Genomic DNA, 26473 nt, shown 5'->3' on the forward strand with positions numbered 1-26473 from the left:
ACTTCTCCTTATCTCCTTTTATATACATAGGTAGAATCCAGGCGCATATGTTTGGAAAGTCAGCAACGCTCCTCAAAGCTGGCTGTGATATGAATATTGTTATCAACACATCACCGCCACTTTAAAGAGTGTCGCAGAATTCTCATTCGTAGAGGATTATTAACCGAAAGGATCCTTTATCCTTTCCCCAACAACCATATCGTAAAAGACCACAGCTACTACCATTGATTTCGGTTGTTTTATTAGCAATATCACGTTGATGATTTGGTGTTTGTTTCTTCGGGAAGGGGCTTTTGTATACTGTATTCTGTATGTCATATCATATACTACATATATGTATAGTTTTCTATATGCATAGGCGGAAGAAATCAACTAAGCAGCGTATTTTTATCGTATCGTTATAGTAGAGTAATTTGTAGATTGCATATGTTGATTTTTGGTGTGTTTTTTAGTCTGGATAGATTGCGAGATAACTACTCCAAGAATACGGCGGAATGGCATAAGGAATCATCTGGCTCTACACAACATACAGACAACATATATACTCGTTAACTGTTATCTGTTACCGATTGCCGATACATAAACATATGTATATATATATATAGTCATGCAAAGGATGCTTACTGGCTACCACATAGTTTATACATATATATATATTTCTGTATCAAAATCTTGTATCAAAAGTTGTAGAAAATGTTTTGGTTTTTCTCTTTTGGTTATTTTGGTGTTATTTTTTGTTGGCTTACTTGATGTTTTGCTGGTTTTTGATTTTGATTTTGGTTGTACTCTAAATATATTGTATATAGTCTGTGGCATAAGTCTATGTGTCTGTTGCATTTCCATGTTTGGTTCTGTTCTGTTCTCTGGTATTTCGGATTCTTGGCTCGCAAATATTTTTGTTCGTGAAACCGAATTCTGTGCAATGCAGTCGCAAAATTCTCGCATAAAAAATAAATAAAATAAAGTAAAATATTAAATGTTCATCATACATTTTTATTTCGAATTTTTTTTTGTGTTTGTTTTTTGTTTTCTCTCTCGTTCTGTTTTGTTTCTGTATGTGTGTGTGTGTGTGTGTATTTTTGCTTATACAAAATGATAAAATTAATTAAGTAAAACTCTTCATAAAAGTACAAGTAAAATATGTATAAAGATATAAATCATTTGTAGGCATGATTTGAGCGATTTGATTTAAAAAAAATTACATAAGAATTCAGTTAAAATATAAAGCATATAAATGTCTCGTGTCGCGTACTTTTTGATTCATACTTTGAGCGTGGGGAGAGAAATTATCATCATCGTAAATGTAATAAAAATCTGATGCAAAAAAATTAAACAATAAATCACAAAACTTAGGCTAAGGCGCACACATAAAAATCTAAACTATAAAACTTGTCCATCCATCCATCCTTCGGGGATCCTGGATCATACATCCATTCAGTTGTGTTCGTTTGTGTGTGTGTGTGTGTGCAAAACATTTCGCTTTCGACTTGAGGCTTATATTTTAGTTTTTTTTTTAATGCTTAATCAGTTTTCTTGTTTCTTTTGTTTTCCTTTTTTTAAGAGATACTCATAATTATTTTAATTAGCACATGGATGCGCTTCTCTCTCTCTCTCTCGCTAGCTATTTTTAAAAAAGCACAATTACATATCATTTATCATTTATGGTATGGTATGGTATATGTATGTATATATATATCGTATATATCTTAATCTGTTTCAATCATCATCCTCTATCGTTATGTTTTTCGTGTGTGGAAATATGTATCAAAAATTGGACTATTAACTACAGTTTACTATATGTACTTTATGTGACTGTTAGTTTTGCATTTGCATTTGCGTTTTTGCGTCTTCCACTATAACTAACAGTTAACATAATGATATCATTCGCCGCTTCGCTTCGCTCATCAGAGCTCTGTCTCTCTCTGTCTGTTGGCTCTTTTTTTATCCAAATAATCCATATATGTCAGTGGTGTTTGCGGATAATAATCATAAACTGGCTTTCGCTTAACTAAAAACTTATATATAAATCTCTATATATGTATAATATATATTTTCCTTATGCTTAATGCCTTTCTGTAATTTAAGTTCAGTGCATGATCTGATTAGTCGGTTAGCGTCTGGGCCACAAGTGCCAGCTGATCCATGAGCACACGGAACGCGGGACGCTCTTCGGGACCATGTGACCAGCACAACTTCATGACCTGAAAGGGCAGAGAGATACATATATTATTAGAGGAAACAACTAAAAGCAGAACGCATTATTCTTTACTCACATCATAGATCTCCTTGGCACACGACTTTGGTTTCTCTAGGATAATTCCACGTTGCACACGCTCCACAACCTCAGTGTTCTTTAGCCGACCATAAGGCATCTTGCCACAGTTGAATATCTCCCACATTAAAACACCTACAAATATCGCACATTACTAACAGAATTATTAGAGGCAAAGATAGTGCCACTCACCATAAGCCCACACATCACTTTTCGATGAGAAACGCGTGTAGTTGAGGACCTCGGGCGGTGCCCATTTGATGGGAAATTTGGTGCCGCCAGAGCTGGTATACTGATCATCGAGCACATACCGGGCCAGGCCAAAGTCTGCCACTTTCACAACATTCTCAGAGCCCACCAGACAGTTACGGGCCGCCAAATCTCGATGGATGTAGTTGTGACGCTCCAGATAGGTCATGCCCTTGCTGACCTGTATGCACATGTCGAGCAGCAGTCCCATATTGCCAATGAGCGTCTTCTCGTGCCGCCGCAAGTAATTCAACAGCGAGCCATGCTTCATGTACTCGGTGACAATGTAGATGGGTCGATGCTTCGAGCACACACCGTATAGCTGCACCAGATTCGGATGCTGCAGCTTGGTCATGACCTTGGCTTCCTCAATGAAATCATCCTCGGACATGGTGCCCTCTTTCATCATCTTGACGGCGGTGTCTATCGATCCACGCCATTTGCCACGTCGCACTACACCAAACTGGCCCGATCCCAGCTCCTCCATCAGCATCAGTTCCATGGGATGGATCTCCCATTTGTCGTGCGACAAGCCCGCTGTTGGTGGCACAGGACGATCGCAGGGCGAGGACTTCAAGCGGCAGGCCAATCCACCAGAATTGTGGCGATGATAGTTGATCAAATCCGGTATGGTCTCGCAGCAATGCTTCTCGCTCAGATAATACTCACAGCGGGCATTCTGTTTGATGTGATAGTGTTTAACATGGGATTGTGGACTACAAATAGAGAAGAATTTGAATGATGAATCTCTGCTAAACGGTTCTCAGTTGTTCCCAGCTTACACTTTGGTATGCAGCGATAGTGTATAGAGACCCTTGGTCGATGACTTGCGCACCACAAAGCAGCCCTCCTTGTCGCCCTGTTTTAGCAGAGATTCGGCACGTTGTCGTGACATGTCGCTCACATACCATCTAGAAAAGAATACACATAAATTGGGATTATACAGACCCTAAAGTTGAAGGGGTTTTTTATTCTTTACTCACTCGTAACGTTCGAGGCCCAATAGAGCCTTGGGTTTGACATAGTTGCTGGGTATATAGCCGACATTTCCTATAGTATCCTTGACCTTCCACCAATGCTCTTGTGAATCATCAATGACCTCGTATTCGGCATTCTAAAAAGGATAAAATATAATCCCATTATATTTATATGTGTCTATTTTGAAAGGTTTTAATTTCATTGCTTACCTTTTCTAGAGATAAATCTCCACCTTCGATGGCCTTAAAGGGATACAGAGCCACCACCAATTTGACAAAATGTGAATTGTCCTGAAACGATACGAGAAAACAATTATTAGAGATACTTTTAAGAGCGTTATATCCCTGAGAATATAGCCTAACACGGCTATAAAATTCCCGTTTATATATTCAGCTTATGGAATTGGGTAAATCCTTACCTTGGCTTTGGAATTTGGAGTTCCAGGCGTTGGTATACCCCCAGGCATATTGGCATCCAATAGAGTTCCGTTGCCGTTCAATAAAGTTGGCGATTGCTTGAAAGTTGTCAGCGAGGACTAAGAGACAAGAAAGTTGTTATAACATTTGTCTTTCGTGAGTAATTAGCAGCCCCTCTGGCGCCAAAAACTCACCTGTGGCTGCAGCGATGTGGGCGTGCAACTGCCGCCTCCTCCGCCTACTCCCAGGCCAATGCCTCCGCCGACAACGACGCCGTTGCCGTTGCCCACACCGACGCCCGAGAGGCTCCCGGAGCTGTTGTGCTGCAAACTGAATTGACTGTTGGTCGTGGAACTGTTCGGACTGATGCTGCGCGTTGAATTCTGGGCTGGAGAACTGCCGTTGCCTGGAAAATATAATAAAATTCAAGAAATTAGAAATTATAGAACGAAATAAATTAATTTATTTTAAGAAATAAATAAAAGAAGTTTTCACACAAGAAGTAAATGAATGAGGGAATTAAAGTGCAGGCTAGAATAAATTCCACTGATGTTGTCTGCTCACTAGCACAACATTTGAACGAAGAGCCACGAATGGGTATCATAGTGAATGAGCATTAACCATCATATAGAGCATCATCTACGTCTATAATACCCGAACTATGCTTCCAACTACTCCCATGCTCGACATGCACAAGCAAATGCTGCAAGAAAACGCTCGAGAATTGCATAAACAACATACATTGCGTGCACATGACACGGCACATTGTTGCTTGATTCCAGATTTGCTGAAAATGGTGTATTTTTGTTGTTGTTATTTATTTTTGTTTTTTTTTTTGCTCTGAAATTCTAATCTACCGAATAAATCGGTTATTGTTAGGCTAGTCAGTGGTCGATTGAAATGAATTCTGTCATACAAAACATTTATTTAAACACTAATTTTTTTCCCGCATTTACAATAATTATATTTAATTAATTCAAGAACTATTTCATTGCAATATATTCCACTCAAATGTGGACCGAATTTCGTGCGCAGTACGAACGTATACAAAGTTCGTTTTCCAAGTCTTTTGTTTCATTTTCATTTTGAAAAAGAGCAACGTACGAGTGTATGCCCAGGGCTGTCCAGCCAATTAATTAGCCATCGACAAAAATATCGCCAAATCGCCTTAAAAATTTGTTTGTAGTTTTTTGCCAAATTCTTGTCAAGGTAATAATTAATTTGGGGGGCTAACCGAACGACACTGAATACATTTGACAGCGATTTTCAATGGTTCAAGGCATTCGTTCGCCCACAAAACTCTGATGATGATTGGATGAGCTGCAGCTCTCCGCGTTCGTGGACTTTGGTCTAAGTAAAAACTTAAAAACTAAAACGATTTTTTGTGTTATAATAATAATAATAATAATGTGGCACGTCAAAAGTGAACTCAAAAGTGTAACCCCAATTAAAGTGCTTCAGTTCAAGAAACAAATAAAAACAAATAAAGATAAAAAACGAAACTTAAATGCCAGAGTCAAGAGACGTTGAGTGGGCGTTCGCTTATGCAATCTGGTGGCGATGGTGGTGCCCCAATCCCCAATCCATGAGTCCATCATGAGTCAACCCAAACCGTTCCGATCCGTTCGGAGTGGATGATTTTTTGAGGAGGAGGAGGAGGTGGAGGAGGAGGAGGAGTATGTTGTGTGTGTGTTCCTCAAGTGGGTGGCGCCTCTGCCTGGCGAGAATTGCGATCGAGCGATCGAAATTGAAGCAAAAAAAAATTAAAAGTGAAGGTTAAATCGTAAAGCGAAAGTGGCAAGCAGTTAGCGATTTCTCAATATACCATATACAGTTGTACATTCATACATATGTATGTATAATGAATCATATATGTATGTATGTATAATCAAGTGCTAAAATTGCCCTGCAGTTTGTGCCACCAACTTTCAATTGATAAGCCAATTTTCTTCGACTTCACCTCCTCCTCGGAGACAAACAGACAAACACACATTTTTCATGTGAAAATCCCTCCACCATCCACCACATCCCACCATCTTTTAGCTTCAACAAACAACGGCAGCAGCAAAACGTGCGCCGGCAAAAGATGACAACAAAAGCCATAAGCCTTCGAGGCAGCAGCAGCAGCAGCACTCCAACTATTCATACAATACTTGTATCGTACCCTCGTACCCCGCCTACTCCTACAGAGATTGAAACTAAAATAGAAAGTTTTTCTTTCCCATAGCAAAAGCTAGAGACACAACACAAGCACTCACACACACACACACTCGTAGATACTGATATTGTACACACACTCTCAGATACTTTCCGTACACTTGCCGGTTGTTGTTTTCAGGCTTTTGTTTAACGATTTTCCAGCCACCATGCAAATGAAAAGCACTTGAGGCATTTTCACTCTCTCGTATACACTGTATAATCATAGGAAAATTGCAATGTTTCCATCCAACAAGAGGTTGTTGTGATTTATGAATGTTTTTGGCGACTCGTTTTGAGAGAGTGTGGGCCAGGCCCCATACTTATAAATTCAAAAAAAAAATAATACAAATTTAAAATAAATATTAAATATAACAAATAAATATTATTGGGGAGGGGGGGTCTTCTTAAGAAAGGAATATCGTGGAATATTTAAATGAATATTCAGAAATTCCTCTTACGATTTTAATTATCTTTAAAGAAAGAGCTTACACAAAAAATACAATAAAAATAATCTTTAAGCAACACCATTTAGAGTAAATTTCTTTAAGTTCCCCATTATTTCCCCAACTTAAAGAGTATTTGGAGTTTTCAGCTCGATTTTCAGTTTTCTCCTCATTTTGCAAAGCAGGTTGATTTTTCTTTAATCAATTTTCCACACACACTTGAAAATTGGCCACAACGGAAGTACATTTTTCATTTATGAACGCGATGCTTCTCATAAATTGCCTCATAAATGGTTAGAGGAGAGAGAGGAGAGTACTATTATGCGGTGGCATGCACCACTTTCATATCTCTATCTGTCCAGATGCGGGGCCACTTGCAACACACAACATTTTGTCATTATCGCTGTACAAAAAGTATTTATAGCTAATTGTGTAATTGTTCATTGTCTTTGATGCAGTTTTTTTTTTTACTATACCCCTCCCCTGCCGTACCGTCCCATCCCTCCCATTTCAAATTGTTATGCAAATTGGAATTCTTGTTTTTATTGTTGTTGCAGCTGCATCAGACCTCGAGAATATCTCACAGTGAAATCCAAACAGTTTCCAATTGAGACTTTCAAACACGTGTTTGCTGGGGGAGTATTTGTATTCGTTTTCGTATTAGTATTCGGTATTCGAGCAGGTGAAACCACAATCCACCACATGGATTGGACGATGACTCAAGCAACCGACAAAGTGGAGAGAAAACGCCCACAAAAGTAATACTGCGACAAGATCAGGGGCCACCACCACAATTCAAAGCCCCAGATACTGGTCTACTGGCTTATAATAAAAGGCAAGACAACATGTGAGCTTTACACTAGGTTTGATGTGTTCCTAAAGTTTTACAAGCAATTTAAAAATCACCAACATCTCCAAACCCTTTCATAGCTAATTTTAAATCTAGTTTTTAAGCTTAAAGAACAACTCATTCCCACATGATGACGATCATCTTACCCAGCTTCAATGCCGATAAAAGCATCATAGTTGTTGCCTTCCTCGATATTCCTCTGCTGATAGAGAAGAGACTTCTTCGCGTTGGCTTCGAGAAGACTCCACTCACTCTCCAACTCTACGAATAATCTATATATAGCAGTCGACTCGGCTCCTCTTTTCCGTAATTGTGTCAATTCACTTTCACATAAATCGTTTATTCAGTCTATACAGTATTTTTTTTTCTGTTTTAATTTTTTGTTTTATTTTATTTGCAATTCTTTCAACTACAGTTTCAGGTTGTTGCTGTTTCTGATGTTGGATAACTGGTTTTATGGTTGCTTCCTTTTTGCAATTTGTTGTCGTAGTCGTCGCAATTGTTGCTTCAGTTGTTTGTGCTGTTGTTGTTTTTGTTGTTGTTGTTGTTGCACTGGCATTTTCATGCTAGCTATCGGTTTGTTGTTGACCTTTAAGCGTCCGTCTACAAGCGGCGGCTTTTACCGTTAAGCGGCTCTCGAGCGGAATGGAGTGGCCCTCAAAAAAAGTATCGAGACGAGAGAGGTGCTTCCTGTGCTTCCACAAAGCAGTGCGCTTTCGGCAAAGCAGTTTTCAATATTTATTCATAATATTTGTATATATTATTATCGTTTCTTGAATAACTCTTTAGAATATTGCAGTATTTATTACAATATTTCAGAATATCAGTAAAATAAGATTTCATTTAATAATTCTTTATATTTTTAAAATACCTCATTGAATATTTCTATATATGATCATATTATTATTTCACTTTTTTCATAATATTAATCCTTGGAATATTCAAAATTAGGTTTCTCATATTTCTTTCAATATTTCCTTAATTTCTTTCAACATTTTTTCGTATATATTTGCGTAATATTTTATTTAATATATTATCAATTTACCATACTAATTCATTCTAAATATAATTAACATATTTCTATGAATATTTTATTAGACATTGTCGTCATATTTTCTGTAGTATTTCCCTATATTTCCAGTAATATTTCCTTCAATATATATTAAATATTATCATCATAAAATGCCATTTCTTTCCATTGGCATTACATTGAATCATCCAATATTTGCTCACAATATTTCCACTCTTTTTTGCCACTTCTTCTTTTTAGGCTTTTACGATTTTCGCAGACGACGCCATCTTGAAAGCGTTTTCCATGCTGAAGAAAACAATTATATGCTTGTTTTCTTTAATTAAACAAAATGATACAATACAATATTTTGCTTCATTGAATCAAGACACAATCCTGGCACAAAAAACACCACAACAAACAGCCTAACTTGATGAATAAATATTATTTCTTTTGATTCTTATTTTGTCTTAAAAATATAAACAACTTTTTTTTTTTTGTATTTTGCGCGACGCCGATCTGTTTCAGTAAATGTTTAAAAGCCAACTGACTGAAATGGCAAATGAAATTTTTAAGCTACGAAGTAGATGGATAGCAACAACAGCGGCAGCGGCAGCGGCAACAGCGAAGGTGAGCAACGACAAGCAGTTGATTGTTGGCAAGTGGAGAGCAGCGGAACAGCCAGTAGCAGCAGCAGCAACAAGAAAGAAAGACTAGCGGCTCCACAGAGGTCGAAACTTTGGATACACTTCCCCATGTGCACCGGCACAAGCGACACCAAGGCAAAGCTTATGGAATATTTCATTTGAGACAAGTTTTACGCGAAAGTTAGAAAGTACACCTTTGAAAGAGTATCCAAATGGCTGAGAAAAAAAAAGACCTCAACACATACAAAAGAGAGGAAGGAGGAGAGGGAGGAGGCCATAACTATAAAGTAAAACTTAATTGTAGCAAGACATACACAAGCGGAGGCAGTGGCATAGACCCGGGCAGAGGCAAGCAGTGGAGTGGAGTGAAGTGTAGAGTGGAGCAAAGAGTAAAGTGGAGAGAGGAGAGCGGAGAGTATTGAGAGCAGAGCAGGCTTCACAAAGCAGAAGCCGCCAAGCGAAACGGCAACACACTTGAGCAACAGACAGGGAGAGACAGAGACAGACAAATGGACAGAGATACAAAGACAGAGACAGAGATCTCTGTGTTGAATGATCGCCCAAGGGGCAGAGTTCGGAGTGTAGTGTTGCCTCTTCTTTTGCTTTCAGCCAGAAAGGAGCTAAAGGAGAAGGAGAGCCGGTGGGGGAGAGAACTAGTTGAAGCAGTGGGGTAAAGGACGACATTAAGCAGAGGAGGAGTTGGATCAGAGAGGACTAGTGGAAGCTGCAACATGCCTCTGTGCTCTTGCCACACGCACAACAAGCTCTTTTGCTCAACTATAAAATGCATTTTTCTGTTGAATTTTCCCGTTGACTGTTGAACGGTAAAGTTCCACAAACAAAGGGAAACAAAAGTTTATCAACTTTTTGGGGGAGAATAAAAAAAAATTAAATAATGAAAATGAAGAGAAAAATACAAATAAAAAGCTCTCCTCCTGCTTGTATAATACGCGGAAAAGTGGATGGAAAAAGCCGCAAAAAAAAGGCAAAAATGAACGAAGAAAAAAGTTAAGCTTTGCTTCTTGTGGTTTTTATTGCTGTTTTTCTTTTATTTTGTTTTCTGTTTCTTTGATTGGGTTTTTCTGTGTGTAAGTGTTACCAAAGCCAAAGACGAAGATGAAGCAACAGGCAAAACTGTGTGTAAACGAGCGAAAGAGACAGGGAGCTGATGTGAAGACCATGGAGGTGCGTGTGTGTGTGTATGTGTGTGCCGGTAACGTAAAAATATATGGCAACAAATGAAGCCAGCAACATGTGGCTAATAATGCACATTTTATTAAGTGGAATTTGTTAGCAATCAATTAAATCCAAAGAATTAATTTGTTACCTAGCTTTCTTTTAAGCTTTAAGTTTCTTTATATTTAAAAAAAAACTTCTATTGAAATGTTGAGAAATTTTAAAATAAAATGGTGATTTAATTTAAATTAAATTAAAAACATTCAATATTTTTAAATTTAATTTACGTTGAAATTCAAAGTTTTGTTCCCTTTCGGGTAAATTCTGATGAAACTTCTATCAAAACAATAGGAAATTTTAGAATATTATTATATATAAGGGAAAATGCCTCCCAAGGATAACTAAACGAAGTACAGAAGTTAACAGACGTTAAAGGGCTTTGAATAAGGTTGATTTTCTATAGGTGATAAGTTTCCCATAGCCAAAAAAAATCATTACTGTGTATCTATGATCCGAACAGGGACATCATTCAACCACTCCTTTTATTTCCATTAAATTTTTCATCTGCCGCCTGAAAGTAGGCAACAGAAAACCGCTACCGTTTTTTCATTTTCTCTTTCGGCATCTCTTACGACTCTTGCAGCACTGCAGTGCACTGGCACTCCCCTGACTTGCTGTTGCCACTTTTAGATGATGACGCCTTTTGCCTCATCATCATTTCTGCATCTTCTGCTGCAACAGCTGCTGGCTGACTGAACTGAACTGAAGCTGCCACACACCACAAGACAAGACCCCAAAAGCCAAGAGCCAGCGTTTGCTTTGCTAATTTGCGCCTCTTTTGTTGTTGCAACAACCACTGTAGGTGCGGGGGGCAGGGCAGGGCAGGGGGCATGGCAGCGCGTGCAGCAACACCATCATCTGCCAACAGCAACACCAACAATGCAATTGCATTTTGTTAACATGAAAATTGTTGGTACGTGCAGAGGGAAACAAGAGAAGAGGCGGCACAAAGATGACGATGATGATGATCATGCCACAGAAAAAAAAAAAAGGAGAAGCAGCTGCCACAAGTCTAAGCATTAGTTTTTTTTTCTCCCCAAAGACCATTTAGCGCCTTTAACAAATGAGTGGAAAAGAATGAGAAAAGTTTCTATGAAAAGTTTATGCGGGACACGGCATGGGGGAATGGGGAACAAATCTAGGAAAAACATGAAAGGTTGGAACAAAAAAGGAAAGAGCTCCACTGCATGAATTTTATCTATAGATATATGTGGAGGGGATCTCTAAGGCATGCGAATGTTTTAGTAAAATATTTATAGTTTAGTTTCAGTTTTTACTATCATCAGCAACTAATTCTTCTTTTCAAATAAAGGCGAAATATCGTTTCTGGTAACATTTCGGCCATGAGAACTCTGTTGCAGGTAATTCAATATTCAAATCAAATAAGATTCCCATTCATTCATAAATCTTATAATTGCGAATACCAGTAGTCAGTTCCCTTCACTAATTCTCCGACTGATTGATGACTTTTGCCTGACGTTCCCATCCCATCCATCTATAATATAATCAAATATAATATAACCTTATTTGTGATTTTCTACCCACCACTTCCCACTTCAAACACTTCCGTCTGGAGGGGCACCCAAACGACGAATGCTTAAAATGCTAAACCGACGACGACTTGTCGACGAGTGCATAATTCCCTGCATTCCGTGCCATAAATTGGCCGAGCGCAAATTACCGTTCGGGGCAGGTAATTAATCAACTGGCAAGTCGTGTAAAAGTACGATTAATTGGGGAAAGGAACACCCACCTTAACTAGACACAGATACTTGAGATGGAAATGGAAATGGAGATGGGGAGGTGGCGATATTCGAGACAATTCAATCAAGTGGCAAGTACACGTCATTCCGACAAACTTTTGTTCTCTCAGCAAAAAAAAAAAAGAAAAAATTAATTAGAATTCCAAACAGTTTTTTTCGCGCTTGCTGAGAATTTATTGATGTTGTTGAACTATTATTTTTGTTCCTCTTTTTCTAATAAAGTTGTCTATAATTTTGTGTATTCATCGAGCATTCTATCGAGTGTTATTAACCTACATTTGCATAACAAAAACAACAGCAGCAAAATATTCGCACCAACAATTACAATTATTTGTTGTTTTGTTGTCTCCACGTTTCCTGTTTGATTATTGTTTGCTGTTTGCTTGCTGCTGACTTGACTGCACATTTTTCCCCCAACAAACAATTTATTTGCAATTTGTTTGTGTGTTTGTTGCCGCCGCATGCGGCATGCAACTTGCAAATTAGTTAACAATTTTCACACGCTTTTTTATGAGCTTCGGATGTAAACATTTAACCTTAATTTTTGATGCAAACAACAACAAAATGTACCTCATGCTCAAGTACAGTGCGTTTACAGTATGTAATGGGTGATGTGATTGAAGGTGGCATCTCGTACATCTATGAATATTACTGACACAAAGAAATTCCATAGGCAACCATCTACTTTGGTTAAGAAAAAATATGTTGGTCCTAAAATTAATCAAAAATCAAAAACAAATTTAAAAACTACATTTTGCAACTCTCCAAAAATCTCAAAAGATTGCAAGATAAATTTCCACAGAAATTATACAACAACATCAACAAATTAACGCCCCGAAGTCTCTTAAATCTTCCACCAAAAAAAAAATGCAGAGACAAAGCTTAGGTTGAGCTTTGCATTTTTTGATGATTTCAAACAATTGTCACGCCTACCCCGTGGAGTTTTATGTCCCCCCAATTAACACAAAATAAAACAAACACACAACAAAAGGGCAGATCTCTACGAAAAAAAGAAAAAATCAATCAACTACAAAAAACTAGAAATAAATTTGCATATGAGAAATGATGTTAAAAAAACGTATGTATGCGAGTATGTATAAAGCGGGCGTTGGAATGGTTGATCAATTTTGTATATATATTTTGCTCGCAGCTTGCATTTTTGTTTTGTTTTTGGAGTAGTCTTTATAATGAAATCATTTAAAAGAGAAGCATGAAAGATAAGCAAAAAAACAAAAAAACTATCCACATATGAGAGCCACAAATATACATAAAAATATCTAAAAAAAAAAGACGATTATATTATACATATGTACATATATACGAGACTGCCCTCCTATATGCACATGTATTGTATATATAACATCATAAACTTGATAAGCAACTTTTGGTTTTTTTTTCTGATGATACTCTTCTGTGATGTGATGTTGACCTTGATGTATGAATATTTTCTGTTTTGTTTTTATGGTTCACTTTTTTTTCGGGTTTCCCCATTTTCAAGCCAGAAACAGACTGTCAATAATTTTCATGTCTCTCGATGCAAATTTACAATAAAAATACTCGTTAAATATGGCAAGACGTATGTAAATATTCGAACCGGATGGATTTGAAAGATCTTTAGGTCGCCTGACATAAGATGCAGATACAAGCGATACAGATCACAACAGAACAGAACAGATCCAAGAAAGAGATCTACAGTCTGTCCCCAGGTGCAGTGCAGTGCCCATGATCCGGACTCTGGCTCAGAAAACCATCCGTCGATTGCGTTGGGTCTTGTCTTTCGTTTTAAAAGACAATTTACAATATCCATACACATTATTTAAATATGCTTTTTGCAACTGCTTTTAACTGCTTAACTGGTTTGGCGACTGACTGCCACAAAATCCCCTCCGTACCAGCAGCTACCAGCTACTCAACTCAGAAACGTGAACGTGCCGTGCCGTGCGATTGGCTTTGCCTTCCCACTTTTGCGGACTTTAGCTACCAATTTTAAGACATTTTTTTGGTTAAAAATTTAATGCGAAGGCTGTTTCAAGTAGATTGGAAATGAAAATCCCATCAAATTGTAAATGAAATTTCAGCTTAAAGCACATTTTCATTAACAGTACATTCACATGTGCGAATGAAAGTGTTTCTAGCCCGCGTTCACTTGTACCTGGCAAATACTGAAGAAGTTTCATAACTATTAATTTTTTTAAATTTAAATTTAGTTTTTTTTACGAATGTCACATTTGTCATATTTTTGTTCTAACTTCTAAACAACATCGATATTTTTTTGCAGCGCCCATAGTCGATTGCTCCCCGTTTGTCTCATTCGTAAAGAATGCAGCCAATCTCTTATAGGAACATTTTTACAACGAGTCAACGTCAGTCTCCCTCTCTCAAATTAAGTCCCCTCTTGGTGATTGGTGCCAGCAGGTGCTCCGTCTCCATCTCCTACTTATAATAATTAACAACTGCGTCAAGCGCGCGCTCCATTGCTTCTGTGAATTCGCATTGCGGCACGATCTGTGGTACTGTGACGTCATTGGACTGGCAATCTCAGTCGATTCTACATGCACGAAACACACGGAATTCTATTGAATTAATTACGGTTATTACACTAGGTTTATACCCTGTTATTTCAGAAGGAGTTTAAGTAGTGTCATGGGACTCTCATAGATCTGACGGTAATCAATCAATTCTTCTCCTCTTTTCTAAAGGAACTACTTATATCTAACCTATGAGTGTCTACACTTTTTTATTACCGAAAATTCCCCAAAAAAACCCCTTACCTCTCTACATATTCCCAGCCATGTACAGGGTATCTGTTTAACACTCCCTGTAAAAGCGTTTAAAACGCAGCTTGACATGCACAGAAAATTCAACAGCAACAAAAGCAAAAAAATATACAAAAATCCGAACAAAATAAATTGAATGTTTCTGGTCAATTGATTTTGGTCAACTTTAAAACTATGTGCACAAAGCCGCTCCGCTCGTAGCCGACAATCAACAAGTGGCATGTGGCATGGGGCCGCATGAGACAGCGAGAGCCAGTGAATGGGGCTAAATGAGTGTGAGAGGGATGGGCATAGATAGAGCGACCTCTTGGGCTCAAATTGCAAATGCAAATTGCAAATTTTTGTGGTCATTGTTAAGTTAAGGCCATAAATAGGCACACGGCTACAACAACGACAGCAACAAAAGCCACAAGTTGTTGTCAACTTTTGGCATGCAAAATCAGCTAAAACGCACAACAAAACAAAAACAAAATCAGCCAAAAGCAAAACAAAGCCACAGACCAAAGAAAAAACAGCGTAAAACCGAAAGTCAAGCGCTTGAAAACGCGCACAAAACGCTTGAAAATGGGCGTCTAAATAGAGACAGAAAAAGAAGAGTAAAAAAAATAGTGAAGTGTAGTGAAGTGAAGAGAGCGCGAGAGAGGGGTCGAAAAAGATAGAGCAAAAGATCAAGAGACGAGTGAGGAATGATACAGCATGATTGAGCAGCTTTCAATCTTCGTTTTCTTGCTGTCATTCGTTGCATATGAAATTGCTATGCAGAAAACTTTTCCTCTTTTTTTTATACTCTTTCAGAATAAAGAGACTCGAGTCAATCAACTTATAGACATGATCATGCACATGGCATGTATTTTGTTTTTTTATTCTTGTTCATTCTCTTTTCCATTTGCACTTTCGAAGTAATAGAACAAGGGCTGGAATAGGAACAATAGAAAAATGGATCCATGGCATAGAATTAAATTATTGTAGATTAAATTATTAAAAACATTAATTTATTATTAATTAATTAATTAATAAATTTGAGGTACACATAGTACCTTTTGTATGCCAGGTTTTACCTCCCAAAGAGCTTACGCTTTTATTTTTTTCGTACAACCCTGCCTGCCCCTGAGTAAATATTCTTACATATTTTTACTACGAATTCTATTTCATGAAATTTTCTTAAACATCCCAACACATGAAGCGCATACAATATTCGATAATTCAAAACCCATCTGTCATGGAGTTTTGCCTCTTTTCAGAATTGGCACTGATGCATTTGCCTGAAGAGAAAACGAGAGAGATAACCAGAACGAGAATGAGAATAATTTGCTGCCTTCGCCTGGCACTTTCAGTTTTTATTGTGGATAAAGCCGCCGCCTGCTGCATCTCTGTGTGGATCTCTTGGGGCAAGTTTTTCATTTTGTTTTGTTCTTTGGGGCTTGGCTGCCGCCTGCTAATTGATTTCAATTATGCAATTGCTGTCTTTCCTTTCTGTTTTCTGGCTTTTATCGTGTGCCTGGCATCGTCTCAAGCTTCCAGCAGCAACAGCAGCAGCAGCAGATGGTAGTGCCTACTGCTGTCCGATGCTCCTCCTGCTGCTGTCTGCTGTCATAGTCTTGCTTTTGCTCCAACTCTTACGAGTATGTCTGTTGCTGTGCCTGCCTGACGATCATCTAATAACCGCCTGCCATCTCTTTTCTTCTGGCCATATAATCATGATAATTGTCAGAAAAGCAGACGGAGACGAAGCGGAGACTGCAGACGACTGTCGCTAAATGCTGCCTTCGCTACGAAGTCTGTCTGCCATCATCATCCATCGGCGGAGACGCCTCTTCTTAAAGATGATTTGGCTTTTATCGAGATCTATATACGCAATGAGCTTACATTTAGCATGCACTACAGAAAGCTAGAATCAATCTATTAATCAGAGATATTTGATGAGTCCAGAACTGGCGTAGCCCAAAGACTGAGGGCCACTGCTGTATGACGCGCCATACGTTCAGGCATTTTTGGAATGCAATCGCCTCAAAATCTGTTTATACAAGTACTGACACACTTTTCCACTCCAGTTTCACTGGGAATTTTGGTTTTCATTTACACTCCCAGGAACATTGAATGTTTATGTTTATTTTCAGTAAAGTTTACGGAATGCAATGCATAAACAAATGCCCCAGGAAGTTTCTGTGCTTGCACTTTTTCGATTCTATAAAATATCCATTTTAGTGGCACAATCCATTCCACTACCCTCTTTTATGTGTATGATCCATTGATACCCTCTTTTTTTTGTACTATCCATGGGGTAACCCACTTGGCTCCCCCATGTGGCATTCCATGTATAATATTTCTTGTTAGATAATTACCTTCTTTGGCCTTGGAACTGGTCAAACTGTGACCGATGTGATTCCAAAAGTTGAGGCGGCACCCGAACACCTTCATTTCCTTGACGCGCTCCTTCATGTTGCCAATCACGCTCGTTTCGGCCAGACTCACGCAGGGAATCATTTGTGGTATCCAACAGAACACAAGAAAAAACACAGCTAGCGCTTTTCACGCTACTTTTTGACCAGTGATCTGTCTTTTTTCGGGCTTCAACTTTTTTCTATTTCAATTCGAACTTCAATTTGAAGGAGGGGGGAGGGAAGAAACAAATTTGTTTAGTGATTGACCGAGTCGTGATTTGTTGGATTGTTGCAAGATCAGTTTGAAGTCATTCGTAGCGAGGTTTTTGTAGTTTTCTTAGATATGTTTGTTTGTTTTTTTGCACTGATTCGAGTCACACACTGAGAGAGAGAGATACGTATCCGTAAGATACATTAACTTTGAGACTTAATGAGCTGCTTCTTCTCAAGTACATTTGCTTTTGCGGAAGCACGAGGCTAAAAACTTATTTAAGAGCCCATCATAGATTTAATTGCCCCCACGAAAAAAAAAACAATCAATCAAGCGCAAAAAAAAAACCTAAAATTTGATTCCTGTTTTGATCCGAGAATATCAAGTGCTTTGATGCTAACGAAACGCACTGTTTGCATAGATGTTTACTCTGTCATAAATCAAAAGAATATTAATGCCTTTTTTGCCGCATAAAAAACGTGTCTTGTTTGTGGAATAATTCGCAGAATAATTCCCTTTTAAATAAAGTTTTGCCATAGAAAAAAAAAAAAAACTGCTTGCAAAAATGAGGTTCGATTGCAGCAGCATTGATGAGCGGCGGCTGCTGCTGTTGCAACAAAAATGCTAATCGATGATGAAGCAGCAACTAAAGTCGGTTGAGGTTAACGTTAACCCCCTCAATCATTATCTGCAATCATCAGCTTCATTGATTTCTTTTTTTTGTTTGCTCAATGTAATTGTTCAAAGAAGCTAATGGGTTGGATCCAATGGATATAGCCCAGAAATTGATTTATGATGAAGAGAAGACTTTGAACTAAATAGAACAAAATTTTCATTCATTTTCATTTGCTTTTTCAAATATAATTAGAAGTGGAATCGCACGATTATTCATGAGTTTGTGGAAGTACATTTATTCCGCCGCAGCTCCAGCTGCGTACAAACCTTGAAACGCACCTTAGAAAAAACCCAAACAAACAGTCAACAATCTCTATGGCAAACCCCCGTGGGCAGTGAGAAGAGACCTCTAGGCAACTTCGCAGTTCATTGAGCCGCCCCACTGTACAGGGGCGTTCGTCTCATTTTGGTAGCAACTGTTGGCAGAGCCAGTCAGCGCTTACAATAATTAACATCAATTCCAAAGACGAAAATCTAATAAACTTTCAAAATGATTAACGACAATCTGGCTATTGCTTGGAATTACGCAAAAATAGGCGTGGCATGTGGATTTTTTTTATTTACAATCCAAATTGGGAGCAACAGTCGGTGATATCGGAAAGATCAGGTGTGAATTGTCGGGGGAAGAAAAATGTGAATAGATTTTTGTGGAAGATTAAAGTTGGGGGTTTTCTTGTGGTTTATTTCATTGATGGGGGAAACTATTTGTTCGCTCTAATGAAAGTTTTAGGCAAAAAAGGTATAACACTCGATATCCAAATGACCAAATATGTAACCACATTTTTTCCCTAAGTCTTAAACGAACTTCAGAAAAATTCCCATTCTTGGTATTCTGCAGTATTTGTTGCTCATAGAAAATTATTATTATTTTTAAGTAGTTCAGAAATTTGCTAGTATGTACATACTTTTAATATTTAAGTATTTTCCATATTTTTATAATATTTTTTAATACTTTAATAATACTTTAAAAGTGTTAAAAGTCTAAAGTGCAGTTTGTACGACAACGCAAAAAAATCAAACCACAAAAAAGCAGTTCAACTTTTACTGGAAAGCTTCAACAATTCTGTCTTTAAAGTTTTTTTATGGGCCGTAAAACATCTGAATAAATTGCATATGACCTTGCCTGACCCTTCAACGGGAGATGAAAGATGATGCGAGAGCGATCCATCGCCTCGAGGGGATCGAAAGGAAAGCTGCCAAAAATAACAAAAATGAAAAAGAAGTCAAGCCCCGTTCAGGGCGTGGCGGTGGCAAAGTGAAAGAAAGCGCAACCGCTTTGACCTGATTCCGAAAGAGGTAAATGTAAGGCCCAGCGCAAAAGAGTCAACAGCGGGAGCGGCAGCGGGAGAATTGGGAGAAGCGTGAACAAAGCAAATCCGCCAAATAAATTAAAGCGGTCAAGCAGCAGAAGCAGCAAAAGCAGAAGAATTGCTGCAATGGAAGAAGAGCGGAGAGCGGAGAGAGGTGAAGGGGGAAAGAGAAGTAGCAGCCGCGGTGAAGCAGTGCTTAAGCTTCAGCAGCAGCGGTACAGAAGTGACAGAAAAATCATCGTTCAAAGCAGTAGAGTTAAGCTTAAAGGAACAAAGGAACAGCAAGAAAGCAGTGCATAAAGGTAAGAGAAAGATAAGAGCTTTCGCTTGTCATGTTTTTTCTTTTTCTCTCATGTTTTGCTTCTTCTTTTCGGTTAGGTTTTTTGGGTTAAGAAATCTTTCGAGAAATGAAATGGCACGTAGCTGACCTTGACCCGCTCTCTGTGCGGTGTGCGGTGCGGTGTGCCCCAAACAACAACCATAAAAATGCAATTTTTATGAACAACAACACGAGAGCCGCCGCCGCCACCGCCGCCGCTGCAGCCGCAATTGAATCTTTTTTTCCCCCGAGTCAATTTACTTTTTGGCAAATTGCTAACGGTACCGAAAAGCCAAGTGCAAAGGGAGGGGGCAGATGGGAATGGAGGGACTTTTGCAATACGCAAAAGAGTGCGCTGGCTGCCAACCAGTTTGAAAAAAAAACAGCAACAAGAAATAGAGAAAAAGAGAGGGAGAGAGAGAGCGATCGGTAAAACTTGTTTCAAATTTGCAACCTTCGAAGAGGCAACCTTTTTTGTCGTTTTTGTTGGTTGCAACAACCTAACAACCGTTAGGCACACAGGATCCTATGGATCGATTCTGTCGAACCACACAAGTGGTTTGGCCTGTTCAGAGTAGTGGAGAGTTCTCCTTCTCCTCTACCGATAATTAACATGGATAATGGATAACACGCTCTTAGGTACCTGCCACACACACATTCAGCCACACACCTACCTCTGGCTCTCTTAAGTACTCATTTTGTGCACAATTTTACTGTTTGCTCATTTGTTAGGATCTTTTTGTTGTATTTTTTATGGGGAGTTTTCTTCTGCACTGAGAAAAATAGTTTTCTTAAAAACCAAGTTCCTAGTAAAACCCTTCCTATTTTTAAAACATTTTCTAAAACTAAAAAATCCTAATTTTTTTATAAAAATTTTAAAATAAAAAATTAACTTAAAACACACATTTCATCCCCAAGGTATTCTTCTGTAATTACCCAACTTACAGTGACATCTCAAGCCCCTCGCAGTTTAAGTTACATGTTTTTCCCAGTGTAACATCAGTTTTAATAAGTTTACGGATCCCAATCGTATTCCAGGAATGAAACACTGGTGGGGTACAACACACAAAAAATTAACTGCTTTAATCGTCTGCCATCAAAATATTTGTAATCCAAAAACATTTATGACTCCACACAGCCGGTAGTTACTGCTTCGTACATTTTTCAGAATTACCAAATTTAATGTGCCTCCTCTCTCTCTCTCTCTCACCATATGTGAGATTTTTATGACCATCTTTCTCTATCTCTTCCCGCTCATTTCTTACTCTTTTGTTCTTCTTCGGTTACTACTCAGTTATTTCTCAGTTTTTTTTTTTTTTTTAATGACAATTTCAAGCTACCATTTAATGGGTTTTTGGTTTGTTATTTTTATTAGTTTTTATGGGGGTCGGATCCCTCCCGGGAGAAAATAATGCTTGTGTCTATATAAACAAAAGATTTAAACAGCTTTACGGCAAGCCTGAGAGGTCGAGCGAACATGAGTGGAGCAGCTCTTGAATTGATTTCTATTGAAATTTGAAACGGAACTTTTTAATGGCCCTGGGAGCCACACAAAAGCCACAAAACGACAGCGATAAGAGGCCGCCTGATAAGAAGGAGAAATGTGTGAAGGAAAGGGGAAAAGTAGAGTGCAATGTTGAGAAATATTGTAAATGGGGTTGACCGCGATGACGGTGACACATATGTATGTACATATGCCCCCGATTACTAGAAGGCAACTTCTAGAAAATTTGTAACTTGTACAGAACCCACTCTCATTGTTTTCTATCAACAAAAATATTGCGACATAGAAAAAACAGAGTGGATAAAGGCATTATAATTGTGGAATCCGTCTAGATCATAATTGACTTCAGAGATATAGCGAACCAAAAGTACATGTCTGCATAACATTTTGAAAGGGTACTTTATTTGTAAAAATGTTCCAAAAAATGTACAGAACAAAAATTCTAAAATATCTCTAAAAAAAAAATTTAAAAATGCTGCAACATTCTTTTACGTGTTTTCTCTTAGCAATGAAAGCTTAAATAAATTTGTAATTTATGGTTCTTTTTAAAGAACTTTGGACTAAGAAAACCATGCATACCAATGGATATTCATCAGCAAAATAAAGGAAACACTTCACTCATTCGATGAACAGTGAAAAATCACCTAAAACTGAATGAAGATTGATATGTACTTCCTTTATGGCTACCACACCCACATAAGCCTCTGCCAACAGCATGTTATTCCATAGGTTTTTCAGAGCTGTTTGGCTGGTTTGGTCGGTGGGTTACGTGATAAGCAGGCTTAAGCATTTGCCATGAACGTGCTGCTGGCTGCCCCTTTCCACAGAGAGCCAAAGAAACAAATGACAAAGAAAACCAAACATAAAGCCAAACAGCAAACCGACAAATGAAATTCTGGCTAAAGCAAAGTGACCTAAACCCGACGAAAAATACATATGTACATACTCGTATACTCAATTCGTAATCAAATGAAATTCGTAAAGCAAATAACCCAAAACATAAAACAGAAACCCAAATGCAGAGGCAGTCGCAGACCCAGACAAAGATATCTTCTAAGGATCGCATCGGTCTATCCACAAGAAGAATAATATTGAATTACACAACGAAAACAGAGAGAGAGAAATCGAAAAACAGATCCGTTTTGAGGATCTCTGCTACCTGCTATACTCGTAGTAGAACCTTCCTTTGGTTTGGTTCTTAGACCATAAAACGACTTTGAAATTGAAGGTTCGTTAAGAGTCGCAGGAGAGGCGCCCTCAAGGGTTCGCTAATTGGTTTCGTGTGAGCGAGAAGATGCCAAAGGTAAATACAAATAGAGTTAGAGCGGGATAGAAGGCAATGATAATGTCTAGGAAAATCTATTACTATACACGTGCCCTAATACAATGATGCCATCCGAAAATTACAATTCATGTTTCATTCTATATTTAGTCTCAGTTTTCTATGAGTTTTCATCATTGTTCTTCGGAAGATCTTGACTTAACTGTTATTCAAATTCAATCGGTACTCCATTATGTTTAGTTTTGCTTAATTTCCTCAAGTTGATCGATCAAGTTTTTTTATTTATCTTATAGAGAGTGACTTTCTGATCTGGAAACAATATTCACGATATTTTTTAGATATATCAAAATTTTAAATTCTATTATAACTTGATAAAATTTATAAAATAATTTAATTTTCGGTCATATTATATTTCACCATTGTCGACATCTTTTATCACTTCTCTTAGTTCCCTTCTGATTTTATATTAATTCTGTGCCCAAAATCTTCAAGTAAAAGTTCCAAACTTTCATTCATTTCATTGATTCTTTCAACATTCATTTTTTTGTATATATTTTTATGAGAGGAAAGCAACCATAACGTCTAGATATCAATCGCTATACACGTGCCTAACCCAACGTTTCCATCAAAAGTCAAAATTTATTCATTCCATTGATTTATTCCAACATTTCAAACACAATGGAGAATCATACATAAACCACAAAAGACCATTTGAAAGTCGCCTCTCACCATAGAAAAGTTCTCATGGAAAGTAAATTTTTGTTTTTAGTTTCGACAAGTTAATTAACTAAGAAATATAATGAATACTTTTTGAGAGGAGAGACGTAAAGGGTTGCCTGTTAGAAAATGCGCAAAAGATAAGCAGCAGCAGCAGCATCAGCAGAAAAAAGCAGAAAAACTGCTGTGGCATGGCCGAAAAAATAAAACAGAAAAAAAAAGAAACAAGTTAAACAACTTTACTTAACGGCTGACAGATAGACGCGAGAGTTGCCAGATCGTTTCGAGTAAATGATATATGGGCTGGATGGGATGGGATGGTGGGCATATCTCTCTCTTTGTGTGTGTGTCTGTCTCGTCTCGCTCTTTAAGTCGTGACATAAGCAACTTTTACTGTTAGAAATGAATCTTTTTTGGATGAGCTTCTGCGCTCTTCTTCCTATATTTTCCTCTCGCTTCAGCGCAACTTGAAACTGCTTGCAAATAAAATGCACCTCCTCTTTCTATATATTTACATTTTTATTTTTAGTTTTGTTTATTCGTTGGTTTACACTTGATATTTTTAGGAGGGGGTTATATAGCCCTTCTGCCACTTATTGAAACTTCACTTTGCTTTGAACATTTACATTTTGTTGCCGCCGCACGTTTTGCTCATAAACACAATTTTTATTTTTTTTTAGCTTATTTTCGCTTTAACGATAATTATTTAAATATATTATTTCCACTTAAATGACTTGAGGATTTTGTCATGTGTCAAATCGTTGTAGAGAATAATCATCTAAACATTTCGGAGATTATTTTGCGAGTTTTGTGTTGAATGATGGCACACGCGACACACAGACGACGGAACAGAACAACAAATGGAATCGAATCGCATCGAAAAACGGATCGTATCGTATCGGGAATATGGGCCCACCGATCCGGGTTCCTTGTTGCACACTCGAAAACGACTCTGAAGCAACTGAAAACTCTTAAAACTGAACATAACTAAAAACTAAAATATCGGAGTACGACGCAGGCGTCCGAGCGATCAGCGCTGGCTCAAGAAGTTGTTGCTCTGCTGCGAGCGAAAGAGCAGGCATGGCACACGATCGGGGAAGAGAGACAAACAAGTCGAGAGAGAGAGAGAGAGAGCAGCTGGTCAAGTTGTGTAACAAAAGGTAAGCTTGACTCCTTTGCGGCCTGTAATGGTATTTGATGGAATCTAATTATAGGATATGTACTGTAGAGATGACTCTCCTTAAACATAGCAGAAAATAATCCACCTATGGATTCGGTTAAAAAAATACTACTAACTAATACTAACCTCAGAAAATCTCAATAAACCACAGGCAAACATACCGTGTTTCCCATAATGAAATCACAATAAAACATACAATGAGTGTGTATTTAATCATTTTATTGAAGCTATTGAAGTGTAAAAATCTAAAACAATTTAAAATCCCTTTCAGAATGCACTCCTCCCACACTCACTTTGGGTCTGTGTGAAACCATTTATGCTCCGAGTGGTCTTTTTACGCCCCTCACCTTTTATTCATTTACCTTTGCTGTTGACTTGAGCTCGTTTTGTGGGGGGAGGGGCTGGAGAGACGTACATGGGGGAGAGAGCAGGCAGCATATGTCTGTCTTCAGTGAGAGAGAGAGCCCCCACCAACAACAACAACAGCTGCATGCCGTCTGTGGGGAGTGGAGTAATAAAACAGCACAAGAAAAAGAAAAGAGAGGCATAGAGAGCACCAGAGAGGAGAGCAGCAGCAAAGTGCAGAAGAATAACCAAGTGCATGTTTGTGGTGTTGGTGTTGTGTTGACTGCAGCCTAAGCAAAATCAGTGAGCACTTGTGCACTTTTGCCTCTCTCCCTCTACCCACCCCTCTCTCGCACAATTACAGTTAGAATCGCTTGAAAATTAGTTACGGAAAGCAGAGTGGTGGAATGAGTAAGAGGGTGAGGGGGCAGAGGTAAAGAGCGCGGGCTAGTTAATAAGTTTTTTTCTGTTTGCCATTTCGTCAAATAAAGTTCTAAAGCCTAAAGCAGGAGGAAGTGCGCTCAGCGAAGCAAGATTTTTGTTGTTGTTGTGTTTTTTTTTTGACAAGGCAAGGCAACACACATGAAAAGAGATGAAGAAGAGTGAGGAGGGAACAGAGAATACATTGGGAGAATGCATGGGAGTGCAAGGGAGATGGCTAGCAGGAGAGAGTGTAAGTTGGAAGAAAGAGATGGGCATGGTGATGGAGATGGAGATGAAGCGGCGGCAGCACTGGGAGCAAAGATTGGGGCATGAGGCAAGCAGAGATGTGGCAAGACGGCTGGCTGCATCTTTTGGCTGCCGGCCAAAATGGAGTTGCAATGCAGACAAAAACAGACAGGGAGCGAGACAGAGAGAGGGCGTAAGGAATCGAGAGCTGGAGAGTACGTAGACGACGACAGGCAGCGACGGCTAATATCAATTATAAGACACAAATTAGGAAAACATTTTGGGAGCAACAAAGAAAAAAAAACAACCCAAAACACAAACAAAATATTTTCAAAAAAGAAGAAGGCAAAAGTAAATCCATATAAAAAGGAAAAAAAAACAAATACAGAAAAGTATTCCTTCCTGTGGTGGGCAGGTTGCCAGAAGGGCTCTTATGGTAATAGATCCGTAAGAATTAAACAGAAATTAAAGAATTATAGGCGAAATCAAACAGAGGATGGATTCATAGGCAAAAGATCTTCCCTTGCTATCCTTTTTCTTAGTTAAGGAATAATAATACAGCAGTATTAAGCTGTAAAATATCTGATCCGTAGGCGTTAGAACTGTTCCTTTTTCGGACAGTAAAAGATCTTTTGACGAGCACTTTCTGTGGTAAGATATTATAAAAGATCTTTTTTTTTACCCAATCAATCAACACTCATTAAACAGGATCCAAAACCTGTTACCAAAACTTTTTCAAAGCCTTTAATCAATTGCCAAAAGAAAACCAAGCCTGTCCAGCATTCATAGAAATTCTTTAATAATTTCCTTTGCTTTTATAGATCCAAAGATTAACATAACAAACTCTTCTACTTTTTTTGTTCTATTCCGATTATTTGAAACTCAAACACTTGTCAAACAAAATTAATTGGCTACAGAATTTTTTTTTTTTTTGGGATACCCATAACTATATATAGCCAAAAATAATTATTGCGTGGTTCTCTGAGTGAACGAAAGAAACCACAAAAACAAAAAAAAGAAAGAAGGTAGAAGGTAGAAGAC

General features: G+C 38.2%; 1 protein-coding gene across 3 annotated transcripts in view; it reads right to left on the reverse strand.

Moving 5' to 3' along the window:
• Positions 1–1249: 1249 nt before the first annotated feature.
• Positions 1250–26473, reverse strand: part of LOC111078358 (tyrosine-protein kinase Btk29A) — a 52853-nt gene continuing 27629 nt past the window's right edge. The window contains exons 1-9 of one of the 3 annotated variants that reach the window (XM_022373008.2): positions 17182–17432; positions 4110–4321; positions 3918–4034; positions 3709–3789; positions 3505–3635; positions 3304–3432; positions 2465–3237; positions 2274–2407; positions 1250–2201 (exon numbers count right to left, since the gene is read on the reverse strand). In XM_022373008.2, the coding sequence (XP_022228700.1) occupies positions 2103–2201; positions 2274–2407; positions 2465–3237; positions 3304–3432; positions 3505–3635; positions 3709–3789; positions 3918–4034; positions 4110–4321; positions 17182–17323 (1818 nt within the window). In that variant the 5' untranslated portion in view covers positions 17324–17432 and the 3' untranslated portion in view covers positions 1250–2102. Of the gene's footprint in view, positions 2202–2273; positions 2408–2464; positions 3238–3303; positions 3433–3504; positions 3636–3708; positions 3790–3917; positions 4035–4109; positions 4322–7553; positions 8148–17181; positions 17433–26473 lie in introns of those variants that run through there. The other 2 variants (XM_022373016.2, XM_022372999.2) reach the window with 2 other exon arrangements.

Source organism: Drosophila obscura, unplaced genomic scaffold (genome assembly GCF_018151105.1).
Source record: "Drosophila obscura isolate BZ-5 IFL unplaced genomic scaffold, ASM1815110v1 contig_200, whole genome shotgun sequence".
NCBI classification, from domain to species: Eukaryota; Metazoa; Arthropoda; class Insecta; order Diptera; family Drosophilidae; genus Drosophila; species Drosophila obscura.